At 49.8% G+C, this 24,799-nt stretch overlaps 1 protein-coding gene across 1 annotated transcript; it reads right to left on the bottom strand.

Moving 5' to 3' along the window:
* Positions 1–258: 258 nt before the first annotated feature.
* On the bottom strand, positions 259–3,297 carry LOC149912542 (rho GTPase-activating protein 32-like; the record flags this gene model as incomplete). The annotated part of the gene is made up of 8 exons (XM_090131837.1): positions 3,095–3,297; positions 2,700–2,781; positions 2,080–2,223; positions 1,700–1,802; positions 1,472–1,604; positions 1,224–1,306; positions 756–863; positions 259–394 (listed from the first exon to the last, which is right to left on the bottom strand). Coding segments are annotated over exons 1-8 (840 nt in total), but the record flags the coding sequence as incomplete, so codon positions are not given.
* Between the last annotated feature and the right edge of the window lie 21,502 nt (positions 3,298–24,799).

The raw sequence follows: 24,799 nt of genomic DNA, 5'->3' as shown, positions 1-24,799 counted from the left end.
GAGAAAGCTTCGCTGCCACACTTGCATCAAGCTTTTCCTGCGTGCAAACCATAATAATGACAGTTTCCTCCTTGTCAAATTTGGGCTTGGACATTCTCAGCATCCAGCAACAGGATGCCATACCCTAATGGAAGTCCAGAGGTCTGCTGTCCCCTTGATGGTAAAAGAGTATCTCAGACATCCTGGAGAAGGCCTGCATTTGGTCAAGGTGTCAGGTCAAGATCAAGCTAATGGAGGAAGACACTCACCTGCTGCATCTGCAATGTCTGCTCCGGATTTGGAGCCGAAGAGGACGTCTGTGTGGTTGATGATGAATTCCACCACATCCGACTGCGTCTGCAGCTCCATGCAGGCAGCTCTTCCGCTGGCGCAGGCAGACTCGTTCTGCTGTGATCTGTAGAAAAGGCAGATTTTAGAAGTCATTTCTCCAAGACCGTTTCCCCGAGTCTGAATTGTTGCAGCCAAAAGCTGTCAGCTGAGGCTCTGGAGACTTCCGCAGTGGGCAATCAGTGATGCCACTGCAGAAATTCCCCTGGATGATCAAGGACACGTCAGTCCCATCTCAACAAGACTGCAGAAATTGTCACCTAGACATTGTGCCCGTGGGGATGGAGAACAGCTCAGGCTCCTGCTCTTCTGTCAGCCACAGATTTTACAGGAGAAGAGCACATTTGATGGAGAAAAAGGGAGCACTGTTTTTTTTTTTAATGGAGAACAGATGTAAGCGTTGTGTTGAAACAGAACCAGCAGTTTACCTTAAGAGGTTTGGAGCCCACACTATGGCTAGGTTCTTGGCATGCATGTTTGTGATGGTGGAGCTCCCAGCCAGACACGCCAAGTGTCTCATCAGGAACTCCAGTGTCCTGGAAAACAAGAGAGGAAAACGTTCAGCACCAACGAGCATGCCGTGCTGCAATTCAGAAAGCAAACCTCCATTCATGCTACTTCTTGTGATTGCTACTGTCACCGAAGATGAAGTAGATCCAACCTGACTGAGTGCCACGCTGCAGCACCAAGCCCCAGCACAGCACAGCCGCAGCCATCAGCTGCACCAAGCGTGCCCCCGTGCCCAGGAACTGACCCCATAAAGTAAGCCCATGGAGCCTTCAACCCTTCAGCATACACAGGCATCGTGTTGCCGGCGTGAGACAGAGCCTGGAACCGCATCGTTGCCCTCTGCAATGCAGCAGGGCTGAGCTCAGCAGGCTGAGGGCAGCACTGACCTGTAGTGAGGAGCGGGCAGCTGCTGGATGACGTCCTGCATTCTGAGCAGCCGCTCCTCCTCTGTAGCGGCACCAACAGCATCCTGGAGTAGTGCAGAAAGGGAGCGAGACACCAATCAGGCTAGTACACCACTGCGAGTAAACCTCGTGGGGCTGACAGCAAAAGGGCCTCCGAGCTGGGGCACTGCTGCAGCCATCTGCCAAGAGGCCCAGGAAGAGGGAAATGAAAGACGTGGCCTTGTGCTTACCGAGAACTTGCCGTACAGCTGGTGGGTGAGCAGAGGGTTCGGGAGCTCCCTGAAGTACATCTTGCAGAGGGAGCTCACGCTGTGAATGTCACGGACGGTGAGCTCAGGAATCTGCTCCGACTCAAATTCCTGCCTGGAGAGAGGGACGCAAACCCGGTTGAGCGAGAGGAAGGCAAGCCCAAAGCCACACCAGATGCACTCAGGCTGTGTCAGTCGCAGCACTCTTACCGCAGCCTCTGGATGTTGGACGCGACGCCGGACAGGCGGTATATCCCCTGCACCACGCCGTGCTGCTCAATGAACTCAGCGCAGCTCTGGAGGACCTGGGGGACTGAAGAACACGTGCCAGCCGTCAGTGGAGCTCCTGATTCAAGTCCTGCTGCAGGCTGTGCTTCACATCCCATCCACTAAGCCCAGCCAGGCTTGGCTGAAGCAAATACAGATGTGCTTGTCTCTTAGGAGCATCCGCCTCACTTTATCCTTCAGCCATCAACTCCCATTACACGCGCCTCCACTGCTATCAGCCTGCCCCCTGCTAGATATGAGCTCCCTTTCATCTTCTTTAGATGCCCAGCAGAGGAAGATCTCAGGAATGGGCAGCTCCTTACCATCACGACCGGAGTGGAGAAGATGCTCTCCCAGGTCACCTCCAAACACCCTTTCCTTCTCCACCTCCCGCTCGGTCGGTTTCTTTGGGCGGGCCTTCACCAAGGAACGAAGGAAGGTGAGGATCTTGCTGCGTTTCTTGGGCACTGCACAACAAAAGGAAGAAACCAGGTCATTTCAGGTCTGGCTCCGTTGGACGAGGCCAAGCACAGCACATTCTACAGAGCACGTCAGAACGGGAAGAACGTTACCAACCAGTACATACAAAAAGGGATTTTCCCCATGCCTGGAGGAGCCCAAGGCCAGGTTGGATGGGGCCCTGGGCAGCCTGATCTAGTCTCACATTAAATGTGGGGGCTGGGAGACCATCCCGAGGCGGGAGGGTTGGAGCATGATGATCCCTGAGGTCCCTTCCATCCCAAGCCATTCTAAGATTCTGTACTTTCCCCAAGTCCAATCATAAACACAGGAGGATTGGGCCAAATCTCTGCCCCATGGTGTGCATGAAGAATCATCAACCCAGAGGACAATGTGGCATGGATAAAGGAGGTACTAAACATGGAACACACCCCAAAAAAGACTTCATTTTGCTTCCCCGCACCATCAAATGTATCATCCATACCTGGCTTTGGCACTGAGTTGATGAGTGCCTCAGGAATGTTCTTATTAATCAGTTCCACACACTCCCCTGGGAAAAATCCAACCTGTAACAAGAAGAGAGGCCAACTATTGCATGCAGCACTTCTCAGATCTGAACTGTTAAACCAAAAGCCAGATAACATTTCCCTCGGAACGTGCTTGCCTGACGTTCCATAAGACTATCCAGCAGAAAATGGCCATAGTTCACAGCATAAAGGTAACAATTTTTCAACATTAGCAGCCAAAGGCAAGGTCCTCTGACACCGACACAGGGAAACTGTTTATGTCCACTAGGCATCCTGTGCAGGCAGAGCAGCTCTAAGCTGAGATTCCTGCCTCTACTGAAGTTGCACTCTCCAGTCTGAAGCTTGTGCCTACCTGGAAGCCGAGCTTGCCTCTCCACCAGGGGGTCAGCTCCTTTGGTGGCATGTCGATGACACACACGATGTCTCCCACCTGCAAGAGATTGCAACGTCAATCCCAGCTTCAGCACGGCTGGGAGGAAAGCACAGCTCAAATGACTGCATTCTTCTGCACTGCCAAACATCGCCAAGCATGAGAGCACTTGCACCAGTGCAGCTCTGAAGGCATTTGCCATTGTAAAATTGAGCAACAAGGAACGCCTTGAACTGCTTACCTCAATGGAGAGTTCATCCGCTGCCTGGGCAACGTATCTCTTAATAGCATGGGCAGCAGCAATAGCTGGAATGTTCACAGGTGCCACCTCATGGTCCAGCAGGGGCTTCCCCTTGTTCTCAGCCTGAAACAGAGAGCACAGGCCACGGTGAGGAGCTGGGAACCAACAAGGAGGATTTCAAGGTGAGGAGCACATCTGCAGAGAAAGCTGCAGGAAATGCACTCGGTCCTTATCGTGGGCACTTCAGAAGGAACTGCAAGTCTAATAACGGCTGTTTCTCTCCCTGGTGTGCAGCAGGCACACGCCAGCAAAGATGCATCTCTCCCCACCCAGACTAATCAGCAATGGCACTGACGCAGACAGGTGGCCTTGTCCATTTTGCCCCCTCCTTTCCTGCGCTCTTTGTGCAGGAAGGCTGACTCTTTAAGATGCTAGGAGACCGTGAAGAGGGAAACCAAAGCTACGGCTGCAGTTACAAGGTGCAAACAGTGCCATTGCAAGCACCAAGCAGCTCTCTTGAGCAGTCCAACCAACAGCGAGGCCAAACAGAGCAGAGAATGATTGTTGTTTCTGCAGCCATTTCAAGGGAAAAGTCAGTAGAGGACAAACCCCACAGCCGAGATGGCTCTGGTACTTTTATAAACTTGCCACGCTTGCACTACTGTCTTGCCACAGAGGAGCTCTCTTGGAAAGCAGGAGAGCACATCTGCGGCTCACTCTGCTGGCTGCAGTCAGGGAACAAAGACCAATCAGAGCTTCAGACTCTACCTCTGTCCATGCCAGGTCAGGCCCACAGCTGATCTCGCTGCACGCCACGGCCATCAGCGTAGGTGTGACAAGCTGGAACTGAAAAGAAACACACTTTTATGTTCTCTGTTCACATCTCTGCTGTGCTCCCTACAGCTGTCGGGCACACTCACACAGCCCAAGCACGCCTGCTGGTGTCCCTGGTGATGCTGTGCAGCTCTGCACAAGCTGGGGCTGGGACTCTTTGCCTAAGGGATTGGTTTCCTGTAGACCAGCTGGTCACAGCACCACAGACAGCATCCTTCTGAGGGCTGAGCTGCAGAGCATGTGGAGAAAACCCACACGTGACCAGCGTCCCATCAAAGCTGGATGAGGCTGTGTTACTAAACACGGGGCGTCACGGGCTGCTAAAGCATGTGGGGGGACAAACCATGGCAGGTACCTGGCAAGAGATCAGAACGAGGGAGAGAAATCTCTCGAATCCGCAGCCGTTCCTTGTCACTTTGCTCTGATCTTCCACGAGCAAAAGCTGCAGCAGGGAAGCAGGCAGAGGGTGGAGAGAGGAGAGAGAAAGAGCAGGTCAGTTTGCTTCCACGGTTTAGCAAAGACTACAAGGGAAAAACCAAAATCTGCCCTCCCTCAACTTAAAAACTTAAGTTTTCAACTTAAAACCATTTCCCCTTGTCCTGCAGTTATCTACCCTTTCAAAGAGTTGATTCCCCTCCTCTTTTTAGGCTCCCTTTAGGTACTGAAGGCTGCCATGAGGTCACCCCACTGCCTTCTTTTCTCCAGGCTGAACAAGCCCAGCTCCCTCAGCCTGTCTTTGCAGGGGAGGTGCTCCAGTCCCCTGATCATCTCTGTGGCTCGCCTCTGGACCCTCTCCAACAGCTCCCTGTCTTTCTGGACACTGTACTGCAGATGGGGCCTCACAAGAGCAGAGCAGGGGGGGACGATCACCTCCCTGTCCCTCATGGCCACCCCTCTGCTGATGGAGATAATGTGATCCTATGAGCTCCGCCAGCCAGCAGTTCTCAGCACTCACTGTCCCCCCGTCTCTCCCACACTGTCTCAGCTTACCTACAAGGTGCTGCACAGGACGGTGTGAAGACAAAGGGACGCAGTCGGTGCACAAGTGCAACAAGCGAGCTGCTCAGTCAGAGCTCCAGCGCTCCAATGAAGGGACGCAGCACGCACTGCTCCTCCCCTCATTCTAGCCCTTATGACATCACTGAGGGCCACCAGGCTGCTCCACCACGACGGACAGGGTGGGGAGGCAAGACCAGTCACAAGGGCAGAAGATTCCAACAGCCCAGCCCAACGTTCTGGAATCAGGGGCTGCTTGGAATTCTACCCCAGCCAAATCCTGGAGAAGCTGGCACGGGGTCGTCATGACCAAAGCGCAGGACCTGGCGCTTGCTCTTGTTGAGCCTCGCACAACTGGCCTCAGTGCATCCCTCTGGAGGGCCTTCCTGCCCTCAGCCAGATGGACGCTTCCTCCCAGCAGCGTACCTTGCAGTGCTGGGCCCATGTCAAATCCACACTAGAGTGGGTTTTGTTACATTCAAGGGCATGTTGCAGCACCCATCTATTTCACCTGGAAGGAAATAAAGCAGGAGATGGGAGAAACACAGAACTACTGCCAGACTGCTTTATCCCTTTCTTAGCCCAACTTCCCTTGCCTCATCCCCTACCCCAACTCCTGGATGATGCCCACAGGCTGATAGTTGAATCTCAAGTCCATAGGACTCCTTTCACAGGGCTCCATCAAAAAGGCTGTCACACTTGTTCCGTACACTCACACTGACCCAGCAGTGGTATCACAGTCACTTAACACACACACAACAACCAAACCCCGAGCATGCACATCCCTTCCTGCGTGACTGCAGCCCACAGCTCCCCTTCACACCTCCGTGGATCTCTGGTGTTTTACACTGATGCAGCCTCGCTGCAGCTCCGTGGCTGTCACACAAGGCCTGCAGGACCTCTTTCTCTGCAAACCCCGTCTGCAGGCATTGGTTCACGAGGTTCACCTCCTGCCCTCCTGAGCAAAAACAAGCACTAAGAGCAAGAGCAAAGCACGCTGGACTCGACCTGGCTGGATCCCCAACCCTCAGTCCTGTCAGTCGTACCCTGGTGTGGAGACTCATCCCCAAAGCCTGGCTGGACATCAGCACAGGCATCATTCTTCAAACGCCCCATCCAAGCAGCAAGGGATCAAAGCGTTGGCACAGCTGAAACAGAAATGCTGTGTGAGTTTCCTGTTAGCACTGAGCAGGAACAAATCTACCGCTGAGCAGCAGGATGTGAGACAAGCAGCAGAAGACACCCAACCTGCAGAACCAGCTCGTTTGGGGTCGGTCCAGATGTTTGTCTGCTCCCTTCCCTGGCCCAGGCCAAGCTTGTGAGCTGCTCCTCCTTGGTGCAGGGGGAAATGGTGCAGATGCCATGTGGTGGCTATGCACAGCATGCCTTGCACTTGCTTTTCCTCTCTCCATCTGCCATTAGCAAACAGCATCTCCAGCCTCCAGAGATCACTGAGTCCAACCCCTGCACAACAGTGAAAAAAAAGATATGATAAGGGGTACTTAAAGCACAGCATCTGTAATCAGATCAGACTCCTGCACTGTGAAGACTTCCATGAGTATTCCTGCAGAGTGCATCACTTAGTCTCTCTTTAGCCTTGTGTTCATGGTTTTCCTGTAAGAGCTTGTCTAAACACTGCCTATAATCGTGGTTATGCTAGAAGCATTTGGATTTATTGATCCTCAGTGTGATTTCAATAACAAATTCAGATGTTTTTTTGTTAGGGACAGCTTTCAATTTCTCAACTGAAATTTCAATATTGCATTAGGTGTTGACAACCACGGGGGTACAGTACAGAGAATTACAGGAAGATTGATTTCTCCATCTCCATGCTCCTAGACATTTATGATTACAGTGATGTAGTTATATACAAAGTTGCAAGATACCAAAGCTAGAATAACCTCTTGGTGCAGCAGGATGTCTGGAGCCCAAGTGCAGAGTGTCAGTGTTGCAAAGCCTTGAAGAGGTGCACCGTATGTGCTGGGGCTGATGACACAGACACTGGAGCAAGGCCAGTGTGATGTTAGAAACTTGACCAGCAGCTGATCTGTTGTAAGCCATTTCTGGACACAAATGGGATCTGGTCGACTTAGGACATGACCTTTGGGCTGGAGAGCAACTCCCCGAGGAATCACACAGCCACTGCAGACCGTTGGCAAGAACCCCATACCAAAACAGCTCATCTGCAATCAGTTTTTAATCTGTGCAGCAGTGATTGGAACAGGCGCATGCTCTCTGCAATTGCAGGAATGTTCACAAGTGGAATGTACATCACCTGTGTGCTCCAGCTCTTCTGTGTGCATGCTAGGAGCAGTGATCCCCCTGCACCCAGGGCTGCAATAAAGTCCTGTGGGCTTTCTAACCTGCCCACCAGCAGCCCAGGCTGCCCAGAGCCACATCCAGCCTGGCCGTGGATGCCTGCAGGGATGGGGCATCCACAGCCTCCCTGGGCAACCTGTTCCAGTGCCTCACCACCCTCTGGCTGAAAAACTTCCTCCTCACATCCAACCTAAACCTCAACACCCCTCGTCTCAGTTTAAAGCCATTCCCCACGTGTCCCATCACTGTCCACCCTCCAAAACAAAACACCTCGGCTGTTCAACACTGAAAGAGCAAAATAACCCACAGCTCTTACTTCCACTGTATGCATTTAATTCCAAACTTAAGGTCACAGGTTAATTACTCAGGTGATCCTTCCTGACAGAAGAACTACTCGTAGTGATGTGTAGGAGTAAGGAACAGTTTGAAAAGGTCATGGACATATTAGAACTTGCAGCATTTATCTTAATAGATGCCTACATTGCAAAGCATTTTGTAAAACACACGTTACAAGTACTGTGCATTGGATTACACTATATCAAACTCTAAGTAACAATACAGGTTGCTTTTACATCTACACTTACATGCTAACTCCTTGATAAAATTCCTGACTGCCTTCAGTTTTATAGCCAAAGCAGTGTTTGAGCTGGTAATGTACTCTTGAACAGCACTGCTGCCTTCAGCATTTGTATGTTTAGATCTGAAAAGAGAACTTGGTCATTATTTCACGATGAGAGAATCTTATATGACAAAACAGAATTACAAAAATCTGACAATACTGTAAAATGCCAGCGTAAGAATGTGGCTTTGATATTTTTTTTTTTCTTTTTTTTTTTTTAAATGGTGAGTGTACCATTAATTCAAGACAAGAATTTTGTTTGTAAGTCGATCTCTATAACTGTTCTTGGCATCATTCTGTAGGATGAACTAGATACATGGAATTTGGCACTGGCTCCCCGGGGCAGTGGTTTGGCACTGAGCTGACAAAGGCCAAAGAGCATTTGCACAATGCTCTCAGACACAGGGCTTGACCCATAGGAGGTCCGGTGTGGAACCAGGAGGTGGAATACATGATCCTCGAGGTCCCTTCCAAATAAAGATATTCCATCATCCTCCAATACTTATATTCCCAAGTCCTGTACGCAGTGCTCAGACGCTTAATTGAAAGGTTCCATGAAACAGTGAGGTATCTATGTCCCTTTACCACTCAGTAATTCAATTTGCCACATGGATCTTTCATCCAGTCACATTAAAAAAACACTCAAAGTATTTCCTTCAGTCTTCCATTCTGATAGAGCTTTCTGGAGCAAATAAAGAGTTGCAACTCAGAATGTCCACACCTCCCTTCCTGCACCCTGCATACTTTTTTCATTGCACTGTGATTACGTACCATTCTATTGTCACCCTCTTCTGTCATTACATTCATTCTTTCAGTACATAAAGGGAGCCTACAAAGAGGAGGGGAATCAACTCTTTGAAAGGGTGAGTGACAGCAGGACAAGGGGAAATGGTTTTAAGCTGAGGGAAGGGAGATATAGGTTGGATGTCAGGGGGAAATTCTTTACGGAGAGAGTGGTGAGGTACTGGAACAGGCTGCCCAGGGAGGTTGTGGATGCCCCGTCCCTGGAGGTGTTCAAAGCCAGATTGGATGGGGCCCTGGGCAGTCTGGTCTAGCATTAGGTGGAATGGTGGTGGCCCTGCATGTGGCAGGGGGGTTGGAGATTCATGATCCTTGAGGTCCCTTCCAACCCTGGCAATTCTGTGATTCTGTGATTCTGTGATTATCTAGGCAGTTTACTGCCATTAAATTTTCCAGCAACAGATGCCCACATGTACAATTCCAGTCTGAAGTGTGTTCCACCAGATGACAACTGGGAATGTCTTTCTCTCACCATTAGAACCATTGCACCTCTGACTAAACACATAGCTAATCACCACTGAAAACCTAGGTGCAATTTCTGCAGTGCACAGACCAACTACGTGTTGATTAACATTCAGAGAGATTGTGCAGGTGTCCTTTTAGGAACTGGCCTACAGTATGCTAAGAGGGATGGATGTGGGGACATTAGGATCACGTGCCCTCTGCCTTTTAAGACAGCCCCAGCAGAGCAGGTCAGCAGGCTGAAGAGCTGAGTGGGTCACCAGGGCTCAGAGACTTCACTCGGCCATCTGCAAGTTGAGGGACTTCAGCCCAAGCTGCCCTTTTCCATGCAGGCAAGGAGGCCAAGAGAAGGTGGATCGGCACGGTTCTGGTGCAGACAGGGGCTGCAGTGTGAGCAGGCCTACACAGACAAGGCTGTGCCCACACAGAGTGACAGCAGCTTTCGCTGTGAGCAGATTCCCAGGGGGCCTGAGCCATGGCAGTTCTTGATGGCAGCATGTTCCAATCAGCCCTGGAAGTCTTCTCTGGACGTCTGTCGCATTCTGGAATCCACACTGAGGACGCAGTCGCTGTGTCAGAGCAGCTGGCAGAGTCACGGGGAACCGTGACGTAGTTGGCCCAGGGAGCAACAACAAGGCCTGCACTGCTCAGCCAGCCCAGGCCAAAGGGGAGCACGAGAGAGAGCAGAGGAGAGAGGGGGGGAAAGAGGGCCAGGAAGGAAAGGCCTGTGCCTGAATGGACGTGTAGCAGCAGCTGCTGACAGCAAACTCGGTGATGGCAGGGGCACAGCAGAGCAGTGCAATGCTGGCAGCTTCCTGTGTCTTTCACACAGGCACTGCAGACATGGCCAGCACTGGGAGATCAGCAGAACTGCTGCACACCTCTGCCAGCCCAGGCCAGAGGAGTGCAGAACAGTGAGCTGCTGCTGAGGGGAGAGAGGATGGCCTGAGAGCTGACCTGAGAGGCAGGGCTGGCTGTGTGACAGCAGCCTCTGTGTCCTCCTCCTGTGTCTGTGAGGGCCAGAGGGCCAGAAGAGAACATGCCCAGACAACGAAGCCCTGCTGTCCTCTGCTGCTCAGCTGGAGAGATGTTCCGCCTTCCTGAAGGACGCTGATCCAAAGGGAAGGAATCAAAGGAAGTCCAGGCTGGCTGTCCTTGTGGGCATCAGCTGCTGGCAGCTGCCTCTGTGCTGCCATGGGCAGGGCACAGCACACACAGTGTTTGCAGTTCCCTGTGTGACACTGGCCCTGGTGACCTGACAGCCATAGGGAGACAAGAGAAAGAGCTGCCTCCCTCTGCCAGATGAGGCAAAGGTGAGAATCCCAGAATCACAGCATGGCCCGGGTTGGAAAGGAGCTCAAGGTTCATCAATCTCCAACCCTTGGCTCTCCAAGGGTGCACAGGGGGCTTTGTTCTCCCTGTGGTGCAGCTTCAGTGCCAACTCACAGCTGAGCTGGTTGGCACACTGTGACAGCCTGCCGCTCTGAAGCTCTTGGGGCAGTGCTCAGTTCTTTCTGAAGTACTCTGGAAAATGCTGCTTCTCCTTCAAGTCAATGTCTGTTTCCAGACAGACGTCTTTTTCTCCTCTGTACACACAAACAGTATCTTGTAACTCCCTGGCACAGTGCTCAGAAGTGATACTTCTGGAAGCACGTCAGAGAAAAGTGGCCTTGTCCCAGTGGACTTTCAGAGCAGATGAGAACAAGTCTTGGTTGACGGCTTTCTTCTGCTTCTGGAACTGCACAGGCAGGTTGTGTGTTGTCATACTTTATGCCAGAGTGCCAAACTGAAGCAGTTTCTGCAACCTCTTTTTTTCATACTTGTCACTCTTTGCTATTTCTGAGTTCTGAGTCATTTTTAATGCGCTCTCATCTAAACTACTGTGTCCTCCAGTGTCAGTGTTGTATGAATCAGGACTGTGGGATTTCATCAGTGAAAGGATTCTGCTCTAATGACTGTCATTCTAAAGCTGATATTGTTTCTACCGCATCAGGCTTGCATTGAGCATCTTTGATCAACAGAGAAATCAGAAAAATTGCTTTTCCTATTGCAGTTTCCTTTTAACTAGTGATGAAAGCTGTCAGTTTATTTTTGGCACCAGAAATCCTGGGATGCAACCAGGTTAGATAAGAAGTGAAACTGAGTCAACAGTAAAGGAACATAGATGAGATAGCATCACACAGCTCTGGAAAAGATGTTCCAGCTCTGTGCCTACCTACACCTTCAGGAGATGAAAAGTACTGGCTTACTGAGGTGTCCTGGGTTGCAGGTTCTGTTAGTCTCCGTTTTTGGAAGAGCTGCTTGCAATAAATACCTTGTAAGGTGAATGAGCTTGATAGAAGTAGGGTGTGAAAGAGATGGATTTGCTGTTTCCCTGAAGGTGCAGGAGTATTGCTGTGCCTACAGTCAGTAAACAAGGCAGAAATCACTGTGTTCCTCAGAATGAAAAGGAATAAAAATCTTTTTTGGAGTGACAGCACGCCTGAATGAAGCATAAATCTAAACATTTAAAATAAGGGTTAGTGTCAAAGGGACTTGCAGTATTTCTCGTGAAGAAATATTTGATGCTTCTTTATGAAAGTCATCATAACAAAAGTGTACTGATGTCTTTGCTGAGGATTTCCTTGGTTCCAGCCTGAAGGTGTGCGCAGGCATGAGCAGGCAGTGCTGAGCTGCAGGTGAGTGCCTGTGTCCCACAGCAGGAAACCCGTGGATGTCTTCAGGGGTTTGAAATGGGCAGAGCTGTAAAACCTGCAGGCTTTCACTGAAATTGTCCTCTGCTTTAATTTGTAATCTTAGTTTCACCAATGCTTTCCAATATTATTTTCGTATGAGTGCAGATACATGGGATAGGATTTAAAGTTTTTATGGTGCTGCTGTATAATTTTCTGCAGTCATCATAAGCCAATAAAAAAAAAAAATGGTAATCAGGCAATCTATTAACAACCTGTGGCACGTGTCAAAACAATGAAATTCCTTGCAGGAAGACAATATTGCCATATAATAATGTGGCTATCCAAAACTGTTAATTATACTTTAGGACCTGGAGATAAACCTGGAATGCAGGAGTTTGATCTTAGCCAAGAATAATAAAACTTATTATCATTCTTAAATTGGCAACTGCTATCAAAAGCCTGTGTCTTATTTCCCTTTTAGTAACACTGGCTAAATCAGAGAAACTGATAAAAGAATAACATGATTGCAGCTTAGGGATTCTTTCCCACTTGACCAGAAGTAATCAATGTCCAAAAATGTCTGTAAATACTTTTTCTATCTTATTTTGCCAGATGTATTGATATTTGAGATGAATGGCAAAAACATTTTGTGTACATAGATAAGCAATGCAAATTTGCAGGATTGTTTTAGAGAAAAAAGCTCCGGTTATCTGATCGTTTCCATGCAGAAATAAGATTTACAGAAAAATTCTCCTTATTATTATTCACGCATGAATAAGTACAAAAAAGAGATGTGGGGGATGTTGTTTCAATTCCAGGTGATTGTAGGAAGGACTGTCAGGATGGAAAGGCTAGTGTCTGCCATGGGCAAAGAAACACTTCTGGTTTTCATGTTCCCTTTGTCTTTGAGTGCAAGAGGCCATGAGGAGAGTGTGCCCTAAACTTGGACATTTTTTGACCATTGCATCTGAGATGGAGAAGTGTTCAACCTTCTAGAAGGACTTCAGGACGAAGATATGTAATGAAAATAAGTCCAGGCTGGCTGTCCTTGTGGGCATCAGCTGCTGACATCTGCATAGTTGTTGCTATGGGAATGGCAGAACAGCTGGAATGTTGCATTTCCTTGTGTGACACAAGCACTGGTGAATTCAAAGCCAGAGGGGTATAATAGAAAGAGCATCACCTCCCTGCCAAATTAGGCAAAGGTGAGTGGGATGTTGTTTCAATTAGTGCTGATGTCAGGAAGACTGGAAGGATGGAAAGGCTGGTGTTTGCCATGGGCAGGGAAACACATCTGGATTTCATTTTCTCTTTCTCTTTGAGTGCCATATAAAGAGCAGAGTGTGCCCTCACCTGGGACCCATCCTGCCCTCTGCTGCTCAGAGTGTGAAATGTCCCAGCTTCGAAAAGGACATCAGGACAAAGATATGTAATGAAATTAAGTCCAGGCTGGCTTTCCTTGTGGCATCAGCTGCAGGCATCTGCATTGCTGCTGCCATGAGCATGGCAAAGCAGGTAAAAGGTTGCTTCTCCTTGTGTGACACAGGAGCTCTTGACTTGAAAGCTAGAGGGATGCAATAGAAAGAGCTGCAACCTCTGCCAGACATGGCAAAGGTGAGTGGGATGTTTTTTCAATTATTGCTGAAGTCAGGAAGACTGTAAGGATGGAAAGGCTGGTGTTTGCCATGGGCAGGGAAACACATCTGGTTTTCATTTTCTCTTTCTCTTTGAGTGCCAGATAAACATGGGATAGTTTGCCCTCACCTTGGAACTCTCCTTCCCTCTGCTGTTGAGAGGGAGAAATGTTCCAGCTTGTAGAAGGACATCAGGACAAGGATATGTAATGAAAATAAGTCCAGGCTGGCTGTCCTTGTGGGCATCAGCTGCTGGCATCTGCATTGCTGCTGCCATGAGCATTGCACAGCAGGTAAAAGATTGCTTTTCTTTGAGTGACACAGGAGCTCTTGACTTGAAAGCTAGAGGGATGCAATAGAAAGAGCTGCAACCTCTTCCAGAAATGGCAAGGGTGAGTGGGATGTTGTTTCAATTAGTGCTGATGTTAGGAGGACAGTAAGGATGGAAAGGCTGGTGTTTGCCATGGGCAGGGTAACACATCTGGTTTTCATTTTCTCTTTCTCTTTGAGTGCCAGATAAAGAGCAGAATGTGCCCTCACCTTTGACCCCTCCTGCCCTCTTCTGCTGAGGTGGAGAAATGTTCCAGCTTCTAGAAGGACATCAGGACAAAGATGTGTAATGTAAATAAGTCCAGGCTGGCTGTCCTTGTGGGCATCAGCTGCTGGCATCTGCATTGCTGCTGCCATGAGCATGGCACAGCAGGTAAAAGATTGCTTTTCCTTGTGTGACACAGGAGCTCTTGAGTTGAAAGCTAGAGGGATGTAATAGAACGTGCTGCAACATGTGCCAGACATGGCAAACTTGAGTGGGATGTTGTTTCAGTTGCGGCTCATGTCAGGAAGGACTGTAAGGATGGAAAGGCTGGTGTTTGCCATGGGCAGGGAAACACATCTGGTTTTCATCTTCTCTTTCTCTTTGTGTGCCAGAAAAAGAGGAGAGTGTGCCCTCACCTTGGAACTCTCCTGCCTTCTTCTGCTGAGATGGAGAATTGTCCCAGCTTCTAGAAGGACATCAGGACAAAGATATGTAATGAAAATAAGTCCAGGCTGGCTGTCCTTGTGGGCATCAGCTGCTGGCATCTGCATTGCTGCTGCCATGAGCATGGCACAGCAGGTAAAAGGTTGCTTTTCCTTGTGTGACACAGGAGCTCTTCACTTGAAAGCAGGAGGGATGCAATAGAAAGAGCTGCAACCTCTGGCAGACATGGCAAAGGTGAGAGGGATGTTGTTTCAGTTGCTGCTGATGTCAGGAAGGACTGTAAGGATGGAAAGGCTGGTGTTTGCCATGGGCAGGGAAACACATCTGGTTTTCATCTTCTCTTTGTATGCCAGAAAAAGTGGAGAGTGTGCCAGCAACATGCACCCCTCCTGCCCTCTGCTGCTCAGAGGGAGAAATGTTCCAGCTTCCAAAAGGACACCAGGACAAAGATATGTAATGAAAATAAGTCCAGGCTGGCTGTCCTTGTGGGCATCAGCTGCTGGCATCTGCATTGGTGTTGCCATGAGCATGGCAAAGCAGGTAAAATATTGCTTTTCCTTGTGTGACACAGGAGCTCTTGAGTTGAAAGCTAGAGGGATGCAATAGAAAGAGCTGCAACCTCTGCCAGACATGGCAAAGGTGAGTGGGATGTTGTTTCAATTAGTGCTGATGTCAGGAAGGACTGTAGGGATGGAAAGGCTGGTGTTTGCCATGGGCAGGGAAACACATCTGGATTTCATTTTCTCTTTCTCTTTGACTGCCAGATAAACAGGGGAGAGTGTGCCCTCACCTTCGAACTCTCCTGCTTACTGCTGCTCAGAGGGAGAAATGTCCCAGCTTCTAGAAGGACATCAGGACAAAGATATGTAATGAAAATAAGAGCACGCTGGCTGTCCTTGTGGGCATCAGCTGCTGGCATCTGCATTGCTGCTGCCATGAGCATGGCACAGCAGTTAAAAGATTGCTTTTCCTTGTGTGACACAGGAGCTCTTGACTTGAAAGCTAGAGGGATGCAATAGAAAGAGCTGCAACCTCTGCCAGACATGGCAAAGGTGAGTGGGATGTTGTTTCAGTTGCTGCTGATGTCAGGAAGGACTGTAAGGATGGAAAGGCTGGTGTTTGCCATGGGCAGGGAAACACATCTGGATTTCATCTTCTCTTTCTCTTTGAGTGCCAGAAAAAGAGGAGAGTTTGCCCTCACCTTGGAACTCTCCTTCCCTCTGCTGTTGAGAGGGAGAAATGTTCCAGCTTGTAGAAGGACATCAGGACAAGGATATGTAATGAAAATAAGTCCAGGCTGGCTGTCCTTGTGGGCATCAGCTGCTGGCATCTGCATTGCTGCTGCCATGAGCATTGCACAGCAGGTAAAAGATTGCTTTTCTTTGAGTGACACAGGAGCTCTTGACTTGAAAGCTAGAGGGATGCAATAGAAAGAGCTGCAACCTCTTCCAGAAATGGCAAGGGTGAGTGGGATGTTGTTTCAATTAGTGCTGATGTTAGGAGGACAGTAAGGATGGAAAGGCTGGTGTTTGCCATGGGCAGGGTAACACATCTGGTTTTCATTTTCTCTTTCTCTTTGAGTGCCAGATAAAGAGCAGAATGTGCCCTCACCTTTGACCCCTCCTGCCCTCTTCTGCTGAGGTGGAGAAATGTTCCAGCTTCTAGAAGGACATCAGGACAAAGATATGTAATGAAAATAAGTCCAGGCTGGCTGTCCTTGTGGGCATCAGCTGCTGGCATCTGCATTGGTGTTGCCATGAGCATGGCAAAGCAGGTAAAAATTGCTTTTCCCTGTGGGATATCTGTTAAGCCATTCTGATTCACCCTTTGCATCCACAACATACAGTTTTTTCCCACACTGCTCTTTCTATCCAGCAATGTGCATATGTGCAGTGGTACAGAGGTTGGTGGCCCTGCCTCTGGCAGGGAGTTGGAGATTCCTTATCCTTGTGGTGCCTTCCAACCCGGGCCATTCTGTGTGTGTGTGTGTGTGTCTGGCTAAACACCAATTGTTGCTAGCTCAGCAGGTATACTGCTAATTATTGAACGCCTGACAGCTGCTTATCAACACTTGGCCACTATTTCTGGACACCTGCTCATCCCTGAAGAGAGAGAAGTTTGGAACGAGGACAGAGGGGGTCTCTTGATGCCTGCCTGTTGCATCCCAACCTGCCCACAGAATGAGTCAATTCGGCCTTGTGTGGAGGCCCTGGCTTCTTTGGAGTCTGTTTTTCTTTTGCTGAGCTTCTCCTATCCAAACAGAATGGCCTTACAACATGCTTTCTGGTCCTTAATGCTATACCCATGCAGTTTGTAACTATTACAGTTCTGTAAGTGAGAATTGATCACATGATTGAACAACTGTATTTCTAAAATATGTTATGAAATAACTTCTTTTTACTAATACTAATAAAGTCTTTCTACTTTTTCAAACTGTTTCTAAGGGCAAATTACTAAACACATGGTGCTGTACTGCTTCAGAGCAATCCCACATTTGATAGCCAGTGCAGAAACAACATTCCATCCTACAGCATTAGCTAGTTCAGAGGTACCAGACGTGTATCTGGATGTGGCTGTTGTGCATAACTGGGGCTGAGGGATCAGAAGTGACAGCTCCACTCTTGGAGACCACAGAACTAAAATGGAAAGATAAAATAGTTGCAGGGCAATTGTTCTCTGTGCCTGAAGCAGGGACCGATTTATCGGGGAGAGATTTAACAGTTAAATGAGGATTACAGCTGCAAGTCTGTGAAACAGATATCAGGGGTCAATGAATGTGTTAACAGCTGTGATGAAGAAGAAATGAATCCAAAGGTGTGGGCAGGGGAAGGAAATCGGGGTGGACTCACAATTTTCCCTTACAAATAACTGCCCAAGGAGGGAGTGGAGCTGTGAAACAGCAACAATATCCCATAGCCTTAGAAGGGAGAGTGGGTCTAAAAGCTGTAACACAGACAGTGGTTAAGGATGGTCTTCTGGAACCTTGTCTGTGGCCTTATAACACCCCAATCCTGTCGGCACGGAAGGCAGACGGCACGTATCGGCTGGTGCAAGATGTAAGGAAATGACTGAACCCGTTCTCAAAAGACAGCCTGCGGCTCCTAACCCCTATACCCTAATGAGTCAGATCCCACACGGACAGCAGTGGTTTGGTGTGAGAGACCTCACAGATGCTTTCCGGACAGCCTTTGGACTCAGAGAGAAATGGCTGCGTTTGTATGAGGACACATTGTAATCCTATCGTGATTCGTGATGATACTGTAGATACTGGAACTCGTGCTAATCCTTGTCTTGGCAGCATTTGAAGCAAGCAACTGGTGCTGCTGTCATGCAGAAAGCTCCCTTCCAACCACTCAGCAAGCATTTGGATGAGACAGCTTCCTGCTGGGGAGCCCTCCGACATCACTGCTGCCTCCTCCAGAACCATACCTGCAGATGCTTCAGAGCTCTTCAGCATGGACTTCCTTCCTCCCATCAGCAGCTGCTCCTGCACTGACCTTCATTCACACTGGGATACCATCTGCTTCCAGCAGGAGCTGACCTGCGAGACAGAGAAAGGAAACGTGGGATGAGCACAAATGCAGAAGCACAAGGCTGTGTCACCACCACGTCTTGCAGCCTTGGGAAGTCAGCTGCAACTGCAGCCTTGGTCAGAATTACAACGGGCACCGTAAATTAAGTGTGACCTCTGAAGTTGTTGCCATGATCAGAAATAGACGCTCAAATCGCTCACATAACTGTCGGTGGTTCCCTCCAAATTCTTTTGCTTTGGGGAACAGATGGACTCGGAATGGAAGGACACGAGAAAAATGACATCTGTTTGAGCTCAGCAGACTTGAGAGGTGGGCCTGGGTGAACCTCATGAGGTTCAGCACAGCCAAGTGCAAGGTTTGGCATTTGGGCCGGAGGAATCCCAGGCATTCTTTTGTCATCGTGGTGGTTTCCAATAGACCCCAACAATGAGACATCAGGTTGCCGTGTGGGCTCCTGGGTGACACTGCCATTTCCCAGCCATTGCAGCCTAGGGGCAAATAAAGTAAAATACTTCAGAAAGATCTCACACTGATTGCATATTTTACTGTTCTTTTACACAAAACAGAAGGAGAGGGCAGCAGATGCATACAGCTGCATCAACACCCAGGCTGCTAAAGGAATGGAAAGACAGAAACATCAAATATCAATGCCTTATTCTAATGCAAGGAGGGAAGCTTTTTTCAATGTTACTTTTTATCATTTAAAATGAGCAGTTGGCACTCTTAAAGGAAAATCCTAGGCCCCAGGTTCTGACAGTGTGGCAATCTGGACTCAGCTGTGACTGATCCAAACAGTCTGTTCCAGATTTTAACATCCCTTCTATGCATTCACAAGTTTTCTCTCTTGACTTCCCCTTACAGCCGTTAGATGCCAGCAAAACATCCCACAAACACTCCTTAACTCTGTGCACACAGGCACCCATCCAACCAGAGCCATCAGTCATTCCCAGCCATGCGCTCTTCCTCCAATCATGGTCAGCATCACACGGCCGTCACGCAGCTCACTTGACTCAGTTTTTCTCTTCTTTCTGGAGGTGTCCTTGCTTCTCAGCCTTACCTTCTCGTGATGTTTATCTCGCTCTGCAGCTCCTGCTCTGAATAGGCTTTCTTGGATTCCCGCATGACAGGCACAAAATGCAGCCACAGCCCCTGCCACCAAGGTCAGCTCTTCAGCACACATTACCTGAGGAGCACTTGGCAACTCCTGCAACCTGAGCAGTGCCAGGAAGACTGTTTCACTTCTGCTTCTCCTGGCTCAGAAATTCATTTTCCTACCTAGAAAATGGAAAAAGAAAAGAAAGAAAAAAAATCCTGACATTAGCAGACACAATTGATACTATGGAATTCTGGAAGGCAAGGGATTTGCCCTCTATGATGAGAAGTTGACTGCAAAGAACTCAGAAGAGCCATGAGCAGGTTGTGAACTTGTGGGTAAAATTAGGAAGTGCAGCAGTGCAGGGCTTCTGGAGGTGAGGGTCTGCTACAGCCGCCTGGAAAGAGAGCCTGTTGGTGGGAGCTGCTTACTGCAGCCAGCAGAAGCATCGCACTCACTGACTCTCATCCTGATGGGGGATTCCAGTCAGTCTGGGAAATCAGCATGGCTGGCTGCAAGCAATCTGACAGACTCCTGGAGTGCAGTGAGAATCACTCTGTGGTGCAGGCATTGGGCACAGCAAGCAGAAGGGAAGCATTGCTGGACATGGTGCACACCAGGGGTTACGACAGGAGGCGGTCAGGGCTGCAGTGACCATGCCCTCCTTGAGTTGGTGATCTCAAGGAATGCGGGCCTGGCAGGAAGCAAAGGCAGGAGCCTGAACTTCAGGAGAGCCAGCTGCAGGCTGTTCCAGGAATTCTTGGACGAGATCCTCTGGACAACTGTTTGTAGGGGCAAAGGGATGGAAAAGAGCTGGTCACTTTCTCAGAAAAAAACTTGCTCAGGTTGCAGGCTGAGCTGCAGGAGAGGAAGGGGAGGAGGTGCCAGCACGGCTCTGCATGATGCTCTGCCACACTGGGCAGCTTGATCATGGCTCAGCAGTGGGATCAGACGAGGAGAAGGGGAGAAGGAAATCAAGGATGGGAGGGAACCATCAGACACAGTCAATAAGTGTCTGTGAAGTCTTGCAAACCAGAGATTCCCAGGTTGTTTCTGCTTTTGCAGCATTTGTGTGGTGCAGGGTGAGCAAAAGGTTCTGCTGCTTGATTCTTCTGCAGGAGCCGCCTAAAAGGGAAATGGCCACTGAGCTGCAGACCAAGCAGTACTGCCTGACGTTGGCCAGGGGAGCTTCTCCTGCCGCAGTGTGCTGATGACAGGTCTGGAGATGATCTGCAGGGCCAGTTCGTAGATGGGAGCCAGGAAAGGACATGATGGGAGGAGGGAGGTGTTAAGCAACATCCAAGGCATCAAAATGCATCAGAAGGCCCTGAAAAGCATCACAAAGCCACAGCCAGGAAGCTTGGGAGTATCATGAGCAGCATCCAGGATGCGAGAGATTATTTGCTACCATGCCAAATGGTAGCAGAGCTCCCCCTGCAGACATCCCAAAGCCAGACAAAACAGGAACAAACCCGGAGCTGTGCTGCATGCACCCCACAGCCACAGCATTGCAAGCTGGGGTGCCTTGCTGTGTGCTGCATTCATCCCAGTCCGTGTGAATGAAGACTCTGGAGGCAGTCAAGGCGTTGGTTGAGCACGAGTGTGCTTTTATTATTATATAAAGGACAGGAGGGTGTGAGAGGTCCACGGTGAAGATGAGACTCATCCTGTCTTGTCATGGCGAGAGTGGCTCAGAGCTCTCAGTGCTGCTGTCCGGTGCCTGGGACTGGAGGCCTGATTGAAAGTCCCCCTGCAAGAGGCTCTGCTCCTCTTCACTGATGCTGACCTGCTCCTGCATGGAGGTGCTGCTGTCGGGGCACTCACACTGTGCTTCAGATGGGCTGCACTGCAGAGACTCTGGGTTAAAATCCACACTTGTGACTGTGGTGTCTGGGAGGCTCAGGTCAGCAACTTCAGCAGAGCCAGGTGTAATGAGAGCATGGACTTCGATGAGCTCCTTCTCTCCATTAATGTTGTTAGATGGAAGGCTGCTATTAGAACTGCAGCAATTTGTGCTTCCTATGAGCTCTCCACTGATGGAAGCACACAGAGCATCCTCGCTACTTGCCCTGGATCTTATGGCTTGGCAAGGGCTCGATTCACCTAGAAAGGATACACAGGGGTTAGTGTCAAACTTTCACAAGCTGAATTACGACAGTGGTACTTGATCAGGGGTGAAGATTTAGGCACGGGATTGAACGCTAGAAAGAGATACATGTGCAGAGCAAGCTTGAATTGTATGTTCCTGAAAAGCAGGGATTTGGAAGCTGCATTTGCACCCTTACCTGCCAGGACTACCACTGCTGTTTCTGAGGGCTGCCTGGCATTGCGCTGCAGTTGGCGTTTGCTGCCAGAGGATGGCTTCCTGAGGCTGAAGCAGCAACACCAACTGCTAGCTGGTGATTCCTCAGTCTTGCTGGGTGGATTTTGTCTGGAGAGAGAAAACAGCCAATGCTGTGAGTCGTGCGTGGTGCAGGGTGAGGGAAGAGCAGCACTGAGCTCTTGGCAGCAGTTGCTTGTTCCTAGCACTGCCTGGTTTCTGCAGGAAAACACAAAAACCCACCCAAACAATGATGCTAGGTGCTGGAAAAGAAAGTCCTCTTTACCTGTCAGATGGAAAGTCAACGACGGTGTGGAATTTGCCCTGCCCAGCTGCAGGGCTTTCTTCCACTTCAATGTCCCTGCTGCTCTCTGTTACCACAGAAGAGGTGCTGTGGCCTCGCCTCTGTGCCTGTGCCTCCTCCAGGCTGAGCAGCTTTGTGGCAGCAGAAGAGACTCCCACAGACTTGGGCCCTGGGAGAGAATTGTGCCCTGTCAGGGAAAACCACAGGTAAGAGCGAGGATCAGAAAGCAGCAGCACAGCCACCACAGTTCTGGGGGAGGTGCTGTATTTTTCTCAGGCTTGCTTATCCGAGCCACTGGAAGAAGAGGAGCCCAAAATAACCATGTGGGAAGAGGTGTGTTTATGGCAAAGGACATGGTCATCATTAAGAGCAGCTTACTGTATCAAAATAGGCAAGGAAAAACCCAAGGAAATGGGGGCAGGGAACTGAGAAAGCTTCGCTGCCACACTTGCATCAAGCTTTTCCTGCGTGCAAACCATAATAATGACGGTTTCCTCCTTGTGAAGTTTGAGCTTGGACATTCTCAGCATCCAGCAACAGGATGCCATACCCTAATGGAAGTCCAGAGGTCTGCTGTCCCCTTGATGGTAAAAGAGTATCTCAAACATCCTGGAGAAGGCCTGCATTTGGTCAAGGTGTCAGGTCAAGATCAAGCTAATGGAGGAAGACACTCACCTGCTGCATCTGCAATGTCTGCTCCGGATTTGGAGCCGAAGAGGACGTCGGTGTGGTTGATGATGAATTCCACCACATCCGACTGCGTCTGCAGCTCCATGCAGGCAGCTCTTCCGCTGGCGCAGGCAGACTCGTTCTGCTGTGATCTGTAGAAAAGGCAGATTTTAGAAGTCATTTCTCCAAGACCGTTTCCCCGAGTCTGAATTGTTGCAGCCAAAAGCTGTCAGCTGAGGCTCTGGAGACTTCCGCAGTGGGCAATCAGTGATGCCACTGCAGAAATTCCCCTGGATGATCAAGGACACGTCAGTCCCATCTCAACAAGACTGCAGAAATTGTCACCTAGACATTGTGCCCGTGGGGATGGAGAACAGCTCAGGCTCCTGCTCTTCTGTCAGCCACAGATTTTACAGAAGAAGAGCACATTTGATGGAGAAAAAGGGAGCACTGTTTTTTTTTTTAATGGAGAACAGATGTAAGTGTTGTGTTGAAACAGAACCAGAAGTTTACCTTAAGAGGTTTGGAGCCCACACAATGGCTAGGTTCTTGGCATGCATGTTTGTTATACTGGAGCTCCCAGCCAGACACGCCAAGTGTCTCATCAGATACTCCAGAGTCCTGGAAAACAAGAGAGGCAAACGTTCAGCACCAACGAGCATGCCGTGCTGGAATTCAGAAAGACAAAGGCTGGAACCGCATCGTTGCCCTCTGCAATGCAGCAGGGCTGAGCTCAGCAGGCTGAGGGCAGCACTGACCTGTAGTGAGGAGCGGGCAGCTGCTGGATGACGGCCTGCATTCTGAGCAGCCGCTCCTCCTCTGTAGCGGCACCAACAGCATCCTGGAGTAGTGCAGAAAGGGAGCGAGACACCAATCAGGCTAGTACAGCACTGCGAGTAAACCTCGTGGGGCTGACAGCAAAAGGGCCTCCGAGCTGGGGCACTGCTGCAGCCATCTGCCAAGAGGCCCAGGAAGAGGGAAATGAAAGACGTGGCCTTGTGCTTACCGAGAACTTGCCGTACAGCTGGTGGGTGAGCAGAGGGTTCGGGAGCTCCCTGAAATACATCTTGCAGAGGGAGCTCACGCTGTGAATGTCACGGACGGTGAGCTCAGGAATCTGCTCCGACTCAAATTCCTGCCTGGAGAGAGGGACGCAAACCCGGTTGAGCGAGAGGAAGGCAAGCCCAAAGCCACACCAGATGCACTCAGGCTGTGTCAGTCGCAGCACTCTTACCGCAGTCTCTGGATGTTGGACGCGACGCCGGACAGGCGGTATATCCCCTGCACCACGCCGTGCTGCTCAATGAACTCAGCGCAGCTCTGGAGGACCTGGGGGACTGAAGAACACGTGCCAGCCGTCAGTGGAGCTCCTGATTCAAGTCCTGCTGCAGGCTGTGCTTCACATCCCATCCACTAAGCCCAGCCAGGCTTGGCTGAAGCAAATACAGATGTGCTTGTCTCTTAGGAGCATCCGCCTCACTTGATCCTTCAGCCATCAACTCCCATTAGACGTGTCTCCACGGCTATCAGCCTGCCCCCTGCTAGATATGAGCTCCCTTTCATCTTCTTTAGATGCCCAGCAGGGGAAGATCTCAGGAATGGGCAGCTCCTTACCATCACGACCGGAGTGGAGAAGATGCTCTCCCAGGTCACAGCCAAACACCCTTTCCTTCTCCACCTCCCGCTCGGTCGGTTTCTTTGGGCGGGCCTTCACCAAGGAACGAAGGAAGGTGAGGATCTTGCTGCGTTTCTTGGGCACTGCACAACAAAAGGAAGAAACCAGGTCATTTCAGGTCTGGCTCCGTTGGACGAGGCCGAGCACAGCACATTCTACAGAGCACGTCAGAACGGGAAGAACATTACCAACCAGTACATACAAAAAGGGATTTTCCCCGTCTCTGGAGGAGCCCAAGGCCAGGCTGGATGGGGCCCTGGGCAGCCTGATCTAGTCTCACATTAAATGTGGGGGCTGGGAGACCATCCTGAGGCGGGAGGGTTGGAGCATGATGATCCCTGAGGTCCCTTCCATCCCAAGCCATTCTATGAAGATTCTATAGTTTCCCCAAGTCCAATCATAAACACAGGAGGATTGGGCCAAATCTCTGCCCCATGGTGTGCATGAAGAATCATCAACACAGAGGACAATGTGGGATGGATAAAGGAGGTACTAAACATGGAACACACCCCAAAAAAGACTTCATTTTGCTT

This window comes from Phasianus colchicus, chromosome Z, assembly GCF_987193195.1.
Source record: "Phasianus colchicus chromosome Z, bPhaCol1.hap1.1, whole genome shotgun sequence".
Classification (NCBI taxonomy): Eukaryota; Metazoa; Chordata; class Aves; order Galliformes; family Phasianidae; genus Phasianus; species Phasianus colchicus.
This window is presented reverse-complemented; position numbering and strand designations above follow the sequence as displayed.